The sequence below is a fragment of the Chelonia mydas genome, chromosome 3 (genome assembly GCF_015237465.2).
Source record: "Chelonia mydas isolate rCheMyd1 chromosome 3, rCheMyd1.pri.v2, whole genome shotgun sequence".
Classification (NCBI taxonomy): domain Eukaryota; kingdom Metazoa; phylum Chordata; order Testudines; family Cheloniidae; genus Chelonia; species Chelonia mydas.
The window spans coordinates 12818173-12834415 of record NC_057851.1 but is presented as its reverse complement, the minus strand read 5'-3'; the positions used below and the strand labels follow the sequence as shown (position 1 = coordinate 12834415).

Here is a 16243-nt window from a genome sequence, read left to right as displayed (position 1 = left end):
TTGAGTTGTGGTTTTTTGGCAGACTGAGGAGAACTAGTGAAGAGTCAATTAAAGGCTTGAGTTTAGAGGGTCCCTGGGGACTGTGTGAGGTTTTTAAAGGGGCCAGGATGAAGGGGAAATAGAGACAGGGTAGCCACATAGGCAATCCTAGCCATGAGGGGGCACTTAGGATGCAGTAAACAGCCACGTACTACAGCAAGATCTAATAATCATGTATTACATTTATAGAGTAGTTTTCATCTATTGTATCAATTTAGAGGGAGCATATGGGCCCAAAGAGTCACAGATGTTAACTTGCTCCTATCCCTGGCCAATATTATACGGTGTTATATAACGTTTGGCATTTGTTATACAGAGGCCTCAGCCTGTTTAGTACCATGGCAAACACACTCTTTTAAACCTTTTATTAAAGGTAAGGAAACACCATGAATACATTACAATTCAAATGCTTTGAGTAAGGTTTATTTTAACAATATCCTTTGTTCCTGTTCCTTTAGCTGTAGGGAGTATTTAAAAAGAACTCCCCTCCTGCACACACACATACCCCTCTTCTCTGATAGTCTCTTAAATAATATTGCAGATGAAAATAACTACTTTTGGGGGAGAAGAGTAGAAATCAGTTGAGATGGGCTGGAGCTGTTGTTGCTGTTAAAGTCCAACTCCGTTTCTGAGAAGACAAACAAGACATACACACGAAAAGGGGGAAGAAAAGAACAGCAAGGAGAGAAAATGCAGCTTCTGTCTCTGGTGTTGACTCTCACTTGCAAGCTCGCTGCTGGAGAAACACAGACTCAGCAAATGGTCTTATAAGCCAGGGAGAGACCCGGCAAACCTGTATCAGTACTGGGCTGTTTAGGGCATGGCTTTTAGCTGTCTCTTTCTGGTCATAGGCTTACAGCAGTGTTGTAAAATATACAGTCTTGGCTGACTAAAACAGATTATTATTAGACAGAAGGAAAAGGGGGTGGGGGAGAGGAAAAAAATAAAATAGGGAAAGCGTAGGACACAGTAACCCCAGGGAAAGTCTCATATCTCAGGTGACATTTGGAATTTAGCCAGAGGTATCATCTGGATCCTGCTTTCTGGCTTGGTCTGGTCGGGACATCTCCCCGGATTAGGATGAAGAAGGCACAAGGGTGTCAGGCTAGATGCTGGAGTCCCAGGAGATGGTTGGGGCGGCAGCTATGATGGTGAAGCTCATGCCTTCTCTTTCTCTTGTCTTTCAGTCAAGCAGCATACTCCTCTGTCTGTATTTTCCCCCCACTGTCTTTACTATTTTAAAGAACACCAAAAGGGAGTGGTGTCTGAAATAGCCCATCCCCTCATTATTTTGTCCACCAATTAGGCCTAATTGCCAACACATCACTTTTGGTTCATTGATTTCTGGTCCCATGCTTGTTTATCAGGCATGATCGTAACACCGTCCTTGAGTTATATCACTAGACCTCTTCATCTGGACTAATTCGGTCTTTCTGTCTCCCTATTGCACCTTTTCCCATCAACATTTATTGTTGTGATGGGTGTTCACCATACACTTTTCCTGAAGGGGTTAATGCAGGCTAAGAAGAGGGCCAATTAACCAAACAAGCCATCCCCTGACTGACTGAGGGAGCCTAGCTGAGGTGGTGGTACCCACTTTATAACTTTTAGCCCAGTAATTAGAGAACTCACCTGGGATGTGGGAGACCCAGTTTCAGTTCCCCCCCGAGGCAGAGAAGAGATTTGAACTGGGGTCTGCTGAAGAGAGTGCGCTCATCATCCAGCTATGGGATAGTCTCCTTCAACCTCTCCTGTTGAAGCTGTTCCACTTTGAATAAATAATTAGTCACTGTAGCAGGGGGAGCAGCTCCTGGATCTCCCAGGTGAGTGGTCTGACCAACAGGATAAGAGATTTTCATTCTCTCCTCTGTGGCACAAAGACTCTTCTCCAAAGTGGAACAGCTTCAGCAAGAGAGACTGAGAGAGCCCTACTTCAGAATAGCCCATCACTCAGTGGGTCTCGCACTCGCCTGAGAGGTGGGAGATGCCTTCCTAGTCTTTTGTTCCCCCTCTGCCTGAGGGGGGAGTTGAACCTGTGTCTCCAACATCCAGGTGAGTGCTCTAACCACTGGGCTAAAAGTTATAAGGCGGGCAATGGCATGAGCACCTCCTCCTCCTACTGTTTTGCATGGAGTGAGGCAGGCACCTAACAATGAGTTAAGCACCTAAGCTCCCTGACTCCAGGAGAGGGGTTTCTGCTTGTGAATTGCTAGCAGAGCTAGGTGCCTCCCTGCAGCCCATACATAGGGACCTATCTACCATTGGCTAATTTAGGCAGCTCCCTGCCTAGCATGCTGGCTTTTGTTAATCGATTGCAAGGTGCCTAGCTCCCCCCATTCATTGTATAGGGAACCTGTGTGCCTAACTCAGACTCTGTGGATCGCAGTGCTGTTCCTGTGATTTTCTAAGTGACTAAAAGTTAGGCGTTATTGCATTCTGCTTTGCAACACCTAAGATGGTGGCAAGCGAGGATGGCAGCTGCAAACAGGTCGTTTCTTGGGCCAGATAGGAAGAAACTGGGAGTGAGAAGGGTACTCAGCCACCAAGGAAGATATTGGGTGAAGCTTAGCGGTGGCGTAATCAGTGCAGGGTTATCAGGGAAGCCTGTAGCAGGGAGTGGCCTGTTAAGAAAAGAAAGCAGGATCTGCACAGCCGGGGCCGGAGGCTGCAGCCAGAGCTCAGGATCGGTGCCCTGGGCCAAGGTCAGCGTCTGGTGCCACACAGCCAGGGGCCACTGCTGCATAGCTGAGGCTGGGGACTGGCACCTGGGGTCAGCGGCCAGGGCGATGGAGTGCGTGTCCAGCTACCAGTGTCTGGGCCAGCGGCTGCTGCCAGGTTTGGTGGTTAGAGCTTGGGGCCGGCGTTATGCTGCCAGAGCCAGGAATTGGAGCCTGAACTGAAGCCGGGGCCACATGGCCAGAGTTGGGGGTCAGTGCCTGACAGGGTCAGGAGCTGCATGGCCAGGGTTGGGGTCAGTGCCAGTGGCCAGAGCCCGGAGCTGGGGTCAGAAGCCAGGTGTTGGCACCTGAAGTCCCATGGCTGGAGCCCTGGTCTGCACAGCCAGGCTCCCTAAATCCTGAAGCCCACCTCCCAAGCACTCCAGGGCTGAAGCCAATGCTTCTTTGTCTCTCCCCCCCTCGCCCCATCACTGCCCAGGAGGCTGTTGTGGCTGCAGGAAAACCCCCTCATGGCCGCATGAGAGACACTGCATTAGTCTTTCCCCCCCAGGGCATGGAGCTGCTCTTCAGAAACCACTTCAGCTCAGTGGCTGAAAGTGCCCACATGGCCATAGGGCACTTACACAGCACCTCTGTGTGAGGCAGGACGCCAGAGGGGCTTATCCCCAGCCATGCCCACCTGCTCCTGCTGCAGCCAGGGGGCTTACATGGGGCAGGGCTCCATGGCAGGCAGGATAAGTGCATATGTCGTAGGTCACCTCACTTCCTGCTGGCTGCCACTTGACCATCAATCATAGCCACAGCAATTGCCCACACATCACCCTTGATGAAAGATAGTGACTATAGGGAGTGGCGAGATATGTGGGATGACCTTGTGACCATACTCTCAGTTTGGATGAGAAATTATCCTTGCTCTAGAGTTGCCACCAACTAAGGAAAAGAGTTAAGGAACTTGTGCCCCATTTATGTTTTAAGCAAACTGCCTTATTTGCATATTGGAAAAGAATTTGCATACAGTCAGAAACTTCAGCTTTAAAAACATGTGGTTTCGGATTTAATATTGGTGGAGGCATCAGCCTGTTTCATCCTTGTGGGGGTGAATGGCGCTCTTCCCCCTGCCCCCCCCCCCCCACACTCTGCCCCTTCCTCTTCATCCTGTCCACCCTTTTGTGCATCCCTCCCCTGCAAGGTGGCTGGAGAAATCCCACAGTCACTGAGCTGGTAGGCTGGGAGCAGCAGGGAAAAGAGAACAGAATGTTTTTAAAAGGATGTTGCAAAATTGGAGAGGGTGCAGAAGGGAGCCACAAAAATTAGTCAAGGGCTGGAGAAATGTTAATCTACCCAAGAAAGGCATAACAAGTACCCCTGGCTGGAAGCCAGATCCAGACAAATTCAAATGAGAACTAGTGGTGGTTCAAATAAACTAGAAGCTAAACCAAACCATGTAACTGTAGCTCTTTGATGAGGATCCTATGCGTGACAAATTGGAAACTAACAGTGATTAAATTGTGAGATCCCTGAATGAGGCTAGTGGGCTTGTTTAGTCGAGAATCTGTGGTCCTGTTTTAACTCAAATGTTTTGATTGCCAATTAACTCAAATTAACCAACTCACTGGTAAATGCTAGTCTAGATACTGCACAGATGTTTATTCTACCATACATGTGTTTAAGATTTGGTCAAAGGCCCCATACAAAGTGGGAAGCATAGAAAAAGGCAATAAGGTGGGAAGTGGAGAAAAAACCAAATGGGAGGGAGACGCTGGCATTCATGGCAGATCAGAGACAGGGGATGCAACAACAAACAAGATGCAAACCAGGGTGGAGCCGTGCAAGATACTGATGAATTATATCTGGGGTCAAAACCTCTGTTGGTGTATATGGGCACAGCTCTACTGAAATACATAGTTTGCACCAAAAGCGGATGACCAAAAGAAAATGTGTTCCGGAATAAACCTATGTGGATCTGCTGAACACACAACCTTGCACTGGTTTCACTATAGGTGTGATGTTGCACCGATTTAGCTAAACCAGTGCAACTTTATGAATGGGATTTTTTCATCAATTTAAACCAGGTTTACAAATAAATAAATAAATACTGATGGAGAGGGAGAATGGGTCAGTGGCTAGGGTGATAAACGGAGACTTTGGAGACCAGGGTTCAGTTTACTGCTCTACAACAAACTTCCTGTGTTACCTTGAGCATGTCATATAGCCTTTCTGTGCTTCAATTCCGCATCTATAATGTGGGGATAACAGCACTGTCCTACCTCACAGAGGGGTTGTGAAGACAAATACACTAAAATGATTGCAAGGTTCTCAGATACTACAGTAATAGCCACATAAGTACCTAAGACAAAGAGAGAGTGCACTTGTTACATTAGATCAGGCTTTTTAATTTTAAAAGATCATCTACAGAAAACCACATAGCAACCTATAAACACTCTATATTCATGATGATCAGCTCTTTCGGAATACATCACATTATTCATATTGACCCAGACTTTAAGTGCAGGCAGAATCTTTATTTATAGGACAAGATACTCTACTTTTGAGATGTTATGTGATCAGAATTGATTATTTAAACAATATACATTTATCGCTATATTTGAGTTGATAGAAGACAATAAAGACATGGAAATGTTAGCTTCATATTGACTATTTTCATAATTAGTACAGGAAACAGTTGTAATATATTAAATACACTGGCATCTTTTTAAAAGCCTTCAGTGTACTGGAATGGTTTAGTTATTACTTAGTCCTGCTTTAAGTGTACATAGTAATAACTAAACCATTCCTGCCAGGCGTTTGTCTAACCCCTTTGACACCCTGAATGGCTTAGTGTCCATACAGAAAGAAGAATGATGGTTGAGGAGTGGGAATCGTGGAAAATGGAGTGGGGGTGAGGGGTGCACAGCCCCGGAATGATGGGGGGAATAGAGAACTCTGGTATAGGGGTATGTCCCCAAAACCCCTCAATGCCGACTGGTAAAGGGGTTATAAACAGGTTTGGGCAAGTTTGAAAAACTCAGCCTTACCCTCTGCCTCAGTTTCTCTCTTTCAGGGCTTGTCTGCAGTAGGAAAAAAAGTGTACTTTTAACATATCAATAAATGTTGCAATCCTAGTGCAGAGATAGCTAAGTGTAGTTATAACACTTGTTAGTTGGTCGCGGTACAAACGCTAGTGGGACAGTTACACTTGCCTTTTTCCTGCTTGGCTGAGCTTGTGACGGGAGGGCCGGATTAATGCATAGGCAAGTAGGCACATGTGTAGGGCCCAAATTCATAAGGTGGGGCAATCCTAAACAGTGCGGTGAGCCCATGTGCCAGGTTACGATGCCACTCACTCAAATTTGGCCTTACTGCTTCTCCATCGTGACAGAAGGGCGGCCAGGTCAAACCTGAGTAGTGCTGTGACCCTGTGGTCATCTAGGGCCCAGTGATGGGGTAACCCAGCGCTGTGTGAAGGCCTTACACGCGACTTGACATTTCTGTGTATCACAATAATCAATTCTAAAATTTCAGGGACTATTCTAGGCATCAGTGGTCAGAATCCTATTGGTTTTGGGGGAAAATATAAAACCAAAAGGGGAAAATGTGAGACACATGAAGCCCTGACAGCTCTTTAGCACAGCCACAGTCAAACACCTCTGCAATTGTCTAGAGCTCAAACAGCTGGCGGATGGCTGAGTTAATGCTTTCTAGTATAACGATACCCATTTCTCTTAACTCTACCCATCCTCCCCATAGATTTTAACATGGTGACATCTGGAATGAATAAGCCCCCAGACAGAAAGAAGAAGAATGGCTGGGGTGAAGTGGGAATGGCCGGAAATGGGGGTGTGCTCACAGCCTTTGGCATGAGGGGGAGAATAGAGAACTCTGGTATGGGCGTGTAACCCTAAAACCCCACAATGCCAACTGGCAACGGGGTTATAAGCAGATCCTGATCCTGGTATATACACTCTGGATCACCAAAGAGTGTCATGGAAGATCTTAAATGAAAGCAGGGTCAGGCTGGCTGTTAATATCGCTGTGAAATGCATGCCCAGAGGTTATGTATCTGAAGTCAGATGAAGGATTGTAAGAACTTCAAAAAGGAACTAACAGCTAGAGAAACTCAGCAGAGGACAAGAACCATTGTCCTAAAATACACTCCCCCTTGCCTTTGTGTGTATTTGGGGAGCAAAGAAGACACCTTGGCATCCTGCACCTAGGATGTAAACAGACAGCATGTTTACATTCTTGAAAACGGGATCACAACCAGCTTGGTTGAAATGCTGCAAAGGACATTTGCGGCGAGCTAAACTTACTTAGATTGGAGGTTAGCCTGGCAAGCTGAGTTTAGTCTTTAGAAAGCAGGTTATACTTGCTGGCAGAGGTGATGTTTGTGCAAGGGGCATGTGGGGTCACGCCCCGCCCAGATTGCTCAGTCACATGGTGTGGCCAGGCCCCCTCCCGACACAGCAGCTGAGCCAGGGAGCTGTGCCGTTGAGCAGCTGCTGCTTTCCCACGGGGGAGGACTGCCTTGGGGGGGGGGTAGTCTTGACTTGAGCTGTTCCTGAGTTATGCACCCCCTCCCCCCGCCACTGCCAGCAGGCACAGGTCGTCTGTGCTTCCGATGGTATTAAGTGCTGACCATGAGCTGAATCAAACGAGCTGGTGTCATCGCTGGCCCCTTGGGGACAGCAGACCTGGTGTTACTGTGCGTGTTCAGAGGCTAAGGGGCTGGGCACCACAGGGGAACACGGCAAAGGACTGGGGTGCACCTACTGGTAACTTGCAAGGCAAAGTGAGGGCTGCATAGCCCAGTGGAGAGTGCTTGGGTAGCTAAGAGAAAGCAGAGGTCAGGGAGCTGGCAAGATTCTCTCTCACTGGAGGCGGGAGGGGGAGGGTAATAAGGTGACTCACATTGCTGGGAACCCCACAAATCATCACAGGGGGCATGGGGTGAATGGGGAACACAGAACCCCTGGCGGGAGGCAGATTAGAAAACTCTGGTATGGAGGGAGGGGGAAAGGGGGGAATCAGGGCACACACAGAGCCCTTGCCATGGGGGTGGAGAATGGGGGACCCTGGAATTGGGGAAGGGGGGCACACAAAGCCCCTGGCATGAGGGGATGGGGGGGGGTTGGGAATGGGGCACACAGTATCCATGGTATAGAGAAGAATGGGGGGCATAGAGGAGAGTGGGGGTGCACACAGAACTTTTGCCATAGTGAGAGAATGGAGGACCCTGGGGAGCACACAGCCTCTAATGGGGAGAGATTGGGGGAAGCTGGTATGGGTGAAGGGGCCACACAGAGCCCTGGCCATGGAGGAGAATGGGGTGAATTAGGACATGGGGTGCACGCAGAGCCACTGTGGCAGGAGGAGAAAATAGGGGCCCCTGGTATAAGAGGAGGGGGAACTGAAATTCACAGAACCTCTAACATGGGGGAGGTTGTGGGGGTTGCAGGGGGTCCCTGACAAAGAACGGGATGGGAGGCTGAACAGAAGGAGCTTTTGTGGGGAATGGAGAGATGCCAGGAGCAGCTAGTGTGTGCAATGAGCTTCTCCTACACAAGGTACAACATGTGTGATCCCCTAGCGTAGACAGTCTCAGAGGTCAGGGGCAGTCCTGGGAGTGCAGAGGTTCCTTCTTTGTTACTGAATGTCACCACCACACCTCCCTCCGGAACAGGCTCCTCACTTCTCCCATGTCCCTCCCACCGAGTTGGAAATCACCAACGTAGGGAGTAATAACAACTGAAGATGCAGAGTCAGCATCTGTGGAGATAGCAACATCCAGGGGATTTCGGTGCAGACGACATTTGACCTTGTATTTTGCATCAGTCTATGCTGTTTCAGCTCCCTCTCTGGTGGACGTTGCCTCTTGGTTGCACAGCAGTGTTGATATTGCAAATGGCCAAGTTCTAGGCTAGGCATGGAGGCTCCTTTGAGGTTGTACAACGTAACAGACAATACAAGACTCTAGTCCCAGTTACACCCATGCAACCTTGCTAATGTCATTGGATTGCCCATTGGTATAACTGAGGCTAGGATGTGGTCCTAACAAATCATGGGCCAAACCACAACCAAAGGCCAGTGCACAGCAGTGTACCAGGCAGAGTCTGCAGAGGGAGGGCTGAAGATACACATGAGTAAGGGTAAGTCTACACCACAACGGCTTTGCTGATATAGCTACACTAGTGTAACTATACCAGCAAAACCCTGTAGTAGAGACACAGCCATATGCTGGCAAAATGAGTTATTGTGCCAGGACACTTAAACCACCTCCCTGAACAACATCAAGTAGATCATCAAAAAGACTCTTCTCTTGATATAAGCTGCATCTACATGGGTGGGGAGGCTATTGCTGGCTTAGCTCTGTCAGGCATGTGATTTTCTGACCATCATACTTATATCTGCCAAACTTTGTAGTTAGACCTGGCCTAAGGCAAGGAGCTCTAAGAACGTGGCTCAGCACAGACCTTATGGGGCATTGGGGGCGTGGTAAACCCAACCGCTGGGGTGAGGTCCAGGTCTGAGCTGGTAACTCCAGGAGGAGGACGGAAAGTGAACCTCTGCAGGAGGCTTGTAAAGAAGAGGAAGAGCTCCATCTTGGCAAGAGTCTCGCCTGCACAGATCCTCCGACCTGTAATGAAATTCACAATAAAAAACAGGTGCTTGTTTAACTCTGAGAAGGAATAAAAACCACAGCACAACTTCTTAGTAATACGGTGTAAGTCCAGAGTAGAACCATGGATTTACTTCAAGAATAAACAAGTGTGACTTAAAACAGGACTTCTTCCTATAAATACACCTACTAGTAAACAAAATGGAAAGTGATTATATTCTAAACCTTTCGAGAGGAACAAATTTGCTCTTTAAAAAATACTATATTAGTGGCTGCACCAGTCATATTTTTTAAAATAATTCTCCTGGCAGCTATTCCAGGAGAAATTAAAAACCTCAACCAAGCAAACAAAGACCCCCCACCCCCCCATTTTTAAAAAAAAAATGTTCAGGGTTTTTTTTTGCTTTTGTTTTTCATTTACCATTTTCAGGGTTTTTTTTTTTCCCTCCTTCACTTTCAGGCTTGAGTTTGGATTATTTTTTGTTCGCCATTGCCATTTTTTTAGAATTGAATTTTTTAAATCAAATAATTTTGACTCTGAAAAATTTCATTTAAGAAAACTCCAACTTTTGAAAATAAAAAAGAATCAGGGCCAAACGTTGTGAAAAACAGTCTGCTTCAAGACCCAACAGCATTTAGTTACTTTCAAAATTTTTGTGTAGCCTATAGGGCTAGCCTGCTCGCTTACCTATACATCTTTTCTTATAGGTTTCTTATTTTCTTAGGGTTTTGATTGTTTTATTATAATAGGTTTATAGATGTATGTTAAAGTAGTTTGGCTGTAAAGCAAGGGACCTACCTACAGGCCACATCCTGTATGTTGAACTAAGATGCATCCGATGAAGTGAGCTGTAGCTCACGAAAGCTTATGCTCAAATAAATTTGTTAGTCTCTAAGGTGCCACAAGTACTCCTTTTCTTTTTGCAAATACAGACTAACACGGTTGCTACTCTGAAACCATACATATGTCTGGGACTTTCACCTAGATCAGGAGTTCCCAAACTTGGTTTGTAGCTTGTTCAGGGTAATCCCCTGGTTGGCCATGAGACGCTTTGTTTACCTGAGGGTCCACAGGTACGGCCGCTCCCAGTTCCCAGTGGCCACGGTTTGCCGTTCCCGGCCAATGGGAGCTGCGGGAAGAGGTAAAAAAAGCGTCTCGCTGTGGCTTGTTACCCTGAACAAGCCACAAACCAAGTTTGGGAACCCCTGACCTAGATAGATAGTGATGAGTTAAGGTACAATGTCCATATATGGCTGTGGCCTTTAACGTAGCTAGATAAAGGATGCTTGAAGCAGGTTGGCACAAGGGGCTTTCCTAAGTTCATACTCTCTGTAAACTTTACAAGTACACCACAAGGAAAGAACTGAAATCATCGGGAGGACAAAAATAACAAATATGAGAATGAGCTAATGTTATTAATATGTATGTATATGTCATCAATACATACAACACACCAGCCCATGCAGTAAGTGCACTTTTTTCAGCTTCTGAGTTGATATATGGTGTAACCTCAAAGGGGTATGTCTACACTGCAATTAGACACCCATGGCTGGCCCAGCCAGTTAACTCAGGCTCGCAGGGCTCGGGCTAAAGAGCAGTTTAATTGCAGTGTAGACTTTTAGCCTCAGGCCTCAGCCCAAGCCGTGGGACCCTCCCACCTTGCAGGTTCTAGAGCTGGGGTCCAGCCCGAGCCAAATGTCTACACCACAATTAAACAGCACATTAGCCAAAGCCCAAGTTAGATGGCACAGGCCAACCACGGGTTTTTGATTGCATTGTAGACATGCCTAGATAAGCACTGTCCTTAACTGAAGCCTAACTTTAAGCAAGTGCTTAAGTCCCATTGAAGTCAACTGATGATCACCTTAATCGGAGCCATAGAATGTATTGGAGTAGCCTAATAGTGAAGTGACAAAGGCATGGATGGTTGTAGCAAGACCCTCATTAGAAAGGAATGATCGCAACTTCCCAGCCAGATATAGGCGGATAATAACCCATCTGGGTCACAGCTGCTATACAGAATCACAGAAATGTAGGGCTCAGGATGTCATTGTGAAACTCTATACTTCAAAGCAGCACCCTGGAACCCCCATATTCACCACTGTCTTATAATTAGGATATATTTTGGACACAGTATGCCTTGCGAGGTATCATTTTAAAAGTCTTGAGCTGTTGAACATTAATATCGTGTTGGACTGTATGTGCTGTCACTGTATGTGAAGTTATGAAGTTTTGCTATGTGTGTGTCACTGAAATATGTTGTGAGGTTGGGAACACCCACAACCAGCTTTTCAGGTACAACAATGGAGTAGCCAGACAGCGGTGAATGTCAACCCCCATCAAGGAAAGAATCCACTATCCCATGTATACAGTGGAGACTTCTGAGAGAGCACATATGCAATGGAGACTGTTGACCAATGGGGGCTGACTGACCTCCCAAATCACAGCATAGATCTTTCCAGCAAGCTGGAAGAAACTATAAAAGAGGAAAAGTGACATCATCACTTGGCTGCACCCCCCCCACAATGCAACACCTGGAAACACGTCTGGAGGACAAAGACCGAACTGTGGGAGGGTGATCCCAGGCTGGAAGGCAGTTCCAGCCTGTATACTGAGGATCTGTGCCCTGCTTGTACCATCTGTCAGGGTGAGACACTGCTTGATTCAAATCCTGTTTAGTTTGTAGAACTCAGACAACAAATTTATTTTTGTTTCTTGTAACCAACTTTGATTTCTATGCCTGCTATTTATAATCACTTAAAATCTATCTTTCTGTACTTAATAAATCTGTTTTATATTTTATCTAACGTTTTGGTTGAAGTGCTTGAGAAATCTCAGCTCAGTTTACAAAGGCTAGTGTGTGTCCTCTCCACATCAAGGGAGGGACAGACTGAATAATTAACTTACAGGGGTCAGGCTTCTGACCAGGGCAAGATGGCACAGTTCTGGGGAGCAAGACTGGGGAGAATTGGCTGGAGCCTCCCTATTGTTGGTTCATAAGTGGCTGGGAGAAGCATTCATTTAACTCAGTTGGGTGTGTCCCTGCCTGTGGATGTGTAGTGCTGTGCCTGCCAGAGATTTGAGGCTTGACAATAGCATCACAAAGTGAGAGGGATACCCCAGGTTGGTGGGACAGAGGGCTCAGTGGTTCAACAGTCCAGATTGCACCCAGGGACCCCATCACAGTAATCTAGTCTATCCCCTCCACACTCAGGCAGGACCAAGACAAACCATCCCTGACAGGTGTTTGTCTGGCCTGTTCTTAAAAACCTCTACTGATGAGGATTCCACAACTTTATTAGGTAACATCTGAAGACAGTTATTGGGTTCCCCTTGATATATGATCATTTAAAAGCAGCCGGGACTCTAACAGCGCCTTCAAGTTGCAAATTAGAGTACCCAACCGTGCATATGTGCTTTCAGCAGTAGTCCAGTCTAAAATGGGAGATTATCCCACATAAGGGGCAAATAGAGGATGAGATTTAAAGATTCACAAATGTATCTTATAGTCTGTTGAATCTTGGATATCTATCCCCACAGCAGTAAATGAAAATAGAAAGTACCTGCTGAAAAGGGCATGAAAGCCTCTTTCTTTACAAACTTTCCTTGGGAGTCAAGAAAATGCTCAGGATTGAATGTATCTGGTTTCTTCCACTGAGATTCATCCTGCAGTACAGAGGCCAGTAAGGGGATGATGTAAGTTCCCTGTAAATCAAGTCAATGGAGTTATTCTATAGGTCAATATGGTCTCTTGACTAAAGCTTGGTATAAGCATTTCATAGAATATCAGGTTGGAAGGGACCTCAGGAGATCATCTAGTCCAACCCCCTGCTCAAAGCAGGACCAATCCCCAATTTTTGCCCCAGATCCCTAAATGGCCCCCTCACAACCCTGGTTTAGTGCTCAAACCACTGAGCTATCCCTCCCCCCTCTTACTGTTTAAGCTATAGTAAGTGAATGATGCTATTACAAATACTGCCATGGGACTTCCAATGCGATTCAACATTAAACAAAGAACCAGGACTTAAAAGGGTCAATCATTTGAACCAGGACTTTAACGATGTCGCAGATCACAAGAAAAGCAATACCACAAACTGTTCACCTTTGGAATAAAGTAGCCTTTAAGAGTAACATCCTCAGTAGTTTCATGAGGCAAGTCCATGGGCAGGATATTAGCGAACCTCTGAATTTCATGGACAACTGCATCCGTATACGGCATTTTAGTTCGATGTTCAATTCTTGGCTGGGCTGATCCTATAACTCTTGCAATCTCTTCTTGGACTTTGCCTGAGAAAATACAATAGAGATCAGAATTCATTTATCTATAATAAATGCTGTGCATTGTGGCTTTGAGAGGTGCACAAGCTCATGTTAAAGTGATATTGTAAGCTCTCCAAAATCTGTGTCTCTTTCCAGAAATAATGGGGTACTGACAATATTAGAGCTTATAAACATTTGCTCGTCAATATCAAAACTAAATAGAGAACTTCCAAAAACACACAGGTAACCTATCCTATTACTTGGCCTGCCAAACAATAATATACAGTCATTTCAACTACAGCTGGTCGTAGAAACTTTGATGGAACATATTTGCTTGAACATGCCCTTCTGTTAAAACTGAAATGCTTCATGAAATCGTGTCAAGTCTGCTGAAATTTTGTTCTGGAAGAAAACTGGGGAAAAGTAAGTTCTGGCAATGTCAAAAATGTCCCATTTTAAACATTTTTGCAAACAAATATTTTGATTTTTTCTCTCTGAAACAACTTTTTGTCTAGACATTTTAATTTTTATTGTATTACATTACGTATTTTATTTGATAATATAATACAAAATTAAAATGTCAACTTTTGACATGAAACATTTTGATTTTGTTGAAACAAAATATTTCAATTGCCCCCAAACTTTTTTTTTTTTTTTGGAATTTTCCCCTGTGGGGGAATCTCAAAAGCCTTCATGAAATGGAACTTCCATCTTTGCACAGTTCTATTTTTAATCACCAGAGCACTTACAAATATTAACTAGTTAACTTCCCAACAATCCCGAGATGCATGAGTACTATTATCCTCATTTTTACAGAGGCTGGCAAGGCCACAATCAGTTCAGCATTCAGGAGTTCCTAGCACCCAGGCTTGCATCAGACCACTAGATCATGCCCTTCTGTACTTAATCAAATAGGCTGTGGGCCACTGTGACCTGTAATTAATACAGGATTTTATTTCAAACAGTTTTCAATGTCTTTGCAACTGAGGCTTCCCTGTTGACTCTGTCAATTTCATGCACAAAGGATTTTTCCTGTGGTGCCCTGAAGCAGCCTTCAGGCAAGAAGCCACCAAATAGAAATGAGTTAGGGGAAGCAACTGCAAAAGCATAAAAGTAAAACCAGCAACAACAAAAAACCTTGCTTTATTATAGAACCAAACTCTGGGTCCTTCAGTACATAGGTGGCCAGAGTTCGACCTCGCCTCATTGTAATCAGGAGTAACTCCATTGAGACCAGTTGAGCTGTAGTGATGTAAATAAGAGCTGGTGGTGTGTGGTCTCTATATGCAAGGCATGCCCGACTTACTGTGTGCTGCCCAGCTGGCAGGATGAATCTGGCTTGTGGGACAATTCTGTCCAGCCCGCATGGAGGATTCTACTTTGTAGAACAAACCTCTGCACAGCGTGACCTCACGTGTGCCTCGTATCAGGTAACGCTGCATGGAGTACACCATTTTGACGGGAAAAGAGGTCTGTGGAAGCTCAAAAGCTTGTCTCTCTCACCTACAGAAGTTGGTTCAATGAAAGATATTACCTCACCCACCTTGTCTCTCGAAGGCATACAAGCAAGCTGTTGCATGGCTTACTAAAACTAGCTCAGCACATGACAGGTGAGATCAGTTCCTTTGTATCTTGTATTATTTTGTCTGTCTATTGAGACTGGAAGTTCCTTGGGGGCATGGACTCTGTCTTCTGTTTTGTACAGTGATGAACATACCGCTGGGATTTAACAAGTAATTAGAGCTGGATGGAATATGGGGAACCACCAAAGAAATGTTCAAAAAAGCTGTGTCTATTTTTTGTGGGGGCGGAGAAGGCAAAATTTTATTTTCCTTAAAATTTTCTCACCATCCCTAATTATAATAATTATCTGTGGAAAGATCTTGGAGGGTCTTCAAGTTTGGAGGAAGACAGAAACTTAGGGTCATATTCTGCTGTTGTATTAAGTTAGATGGAATATGTGAGCCCAAAGAGCTAAGGATGTTAAGGTGACCCTGTCACGGTCCAATATTAAAGACTGTTAAGCAAGGTTTGGAGTTTGGAATATAGAGACCTTGGCCTGCCTAGTACCATGGCAAGCACATTAGGAAATTCATGTCAATGGTTAAAAGTGTATTTATTGAAATGTACAAAAGGGAAAGAATCAAAACAAGGCAAAACCCACTGCAACTGAAATGGAGTGCTTATGCAAAACAAACAATGAAAATCTGTCAACGTCTTTTTTTTTTTTTAAAATTTTTGAGAGGGTGAATACTGGTTAAAATTTCTTATTCTATCAAACAGTCCTTCTTGGTGGGGACAAATGGATTATTTCTGTTTAATTTTGAGTCAGGAATACATTCGCTTTCCTGCTTTTGACAAAACACACAGAAACAGAAGGGAGAGAAGAGATAAGATAGGTCGGGGAAATACAGCTTTTGTTGATGTTTTCAGAATACAGGGCAGCGGGTCAGTCACAGACAGATTGGGCCATGACAGTTGCTGCTCTGGACCCCAGCTTGCTTCCCCGGCCAAGAATATCATCCGGTTGGTCGGCTCAGGTCCCTCTGCTTCACTGGTCCTTAGGCCAACCAGAGCTGGATGGTCATATGTCTCACCTGGTCATGCTGGTGCAATACAATGCAATTGATTTCAAGATCAGGTAGAAAG

The 16243-nt window shown here is 45.4% G+C and overlaps 1 protein-coding gene across 4 annotated transcripts in view; it reads right to left on the bottom strand.

The window, feature by feature from the left end:
* Positions 1-16243, bottom strand: part of LOC102945644 (cytochrome P450 2K4) — a 63627-nt gene that overhangs the window by 1849 nt on the left and 45535 nt on the right. For 3 of the 4 annotated variants that reach the window (XM_037893892.2, XM_037893888.2, XM_043542131.1), the window contains 3 exons: positions 13437-13621; positions 12898-13039; positions 9188-9351 (listed from right to left, as the gene is read on the bottom strand). In XM_037893892.2, the coding sequence (XP_037749820.1) occupies positions 9188-9351; positions 12898-13039; positions 13437-13621 (491 nt within the window). The remainder of the gene's footprint in view (positions 1-9187; positions 9352-12897; positions 13040-13436; positions 13622-16243) is intronic. The other variant, XM_043542130.1, reaches the window with a different exon arrangement.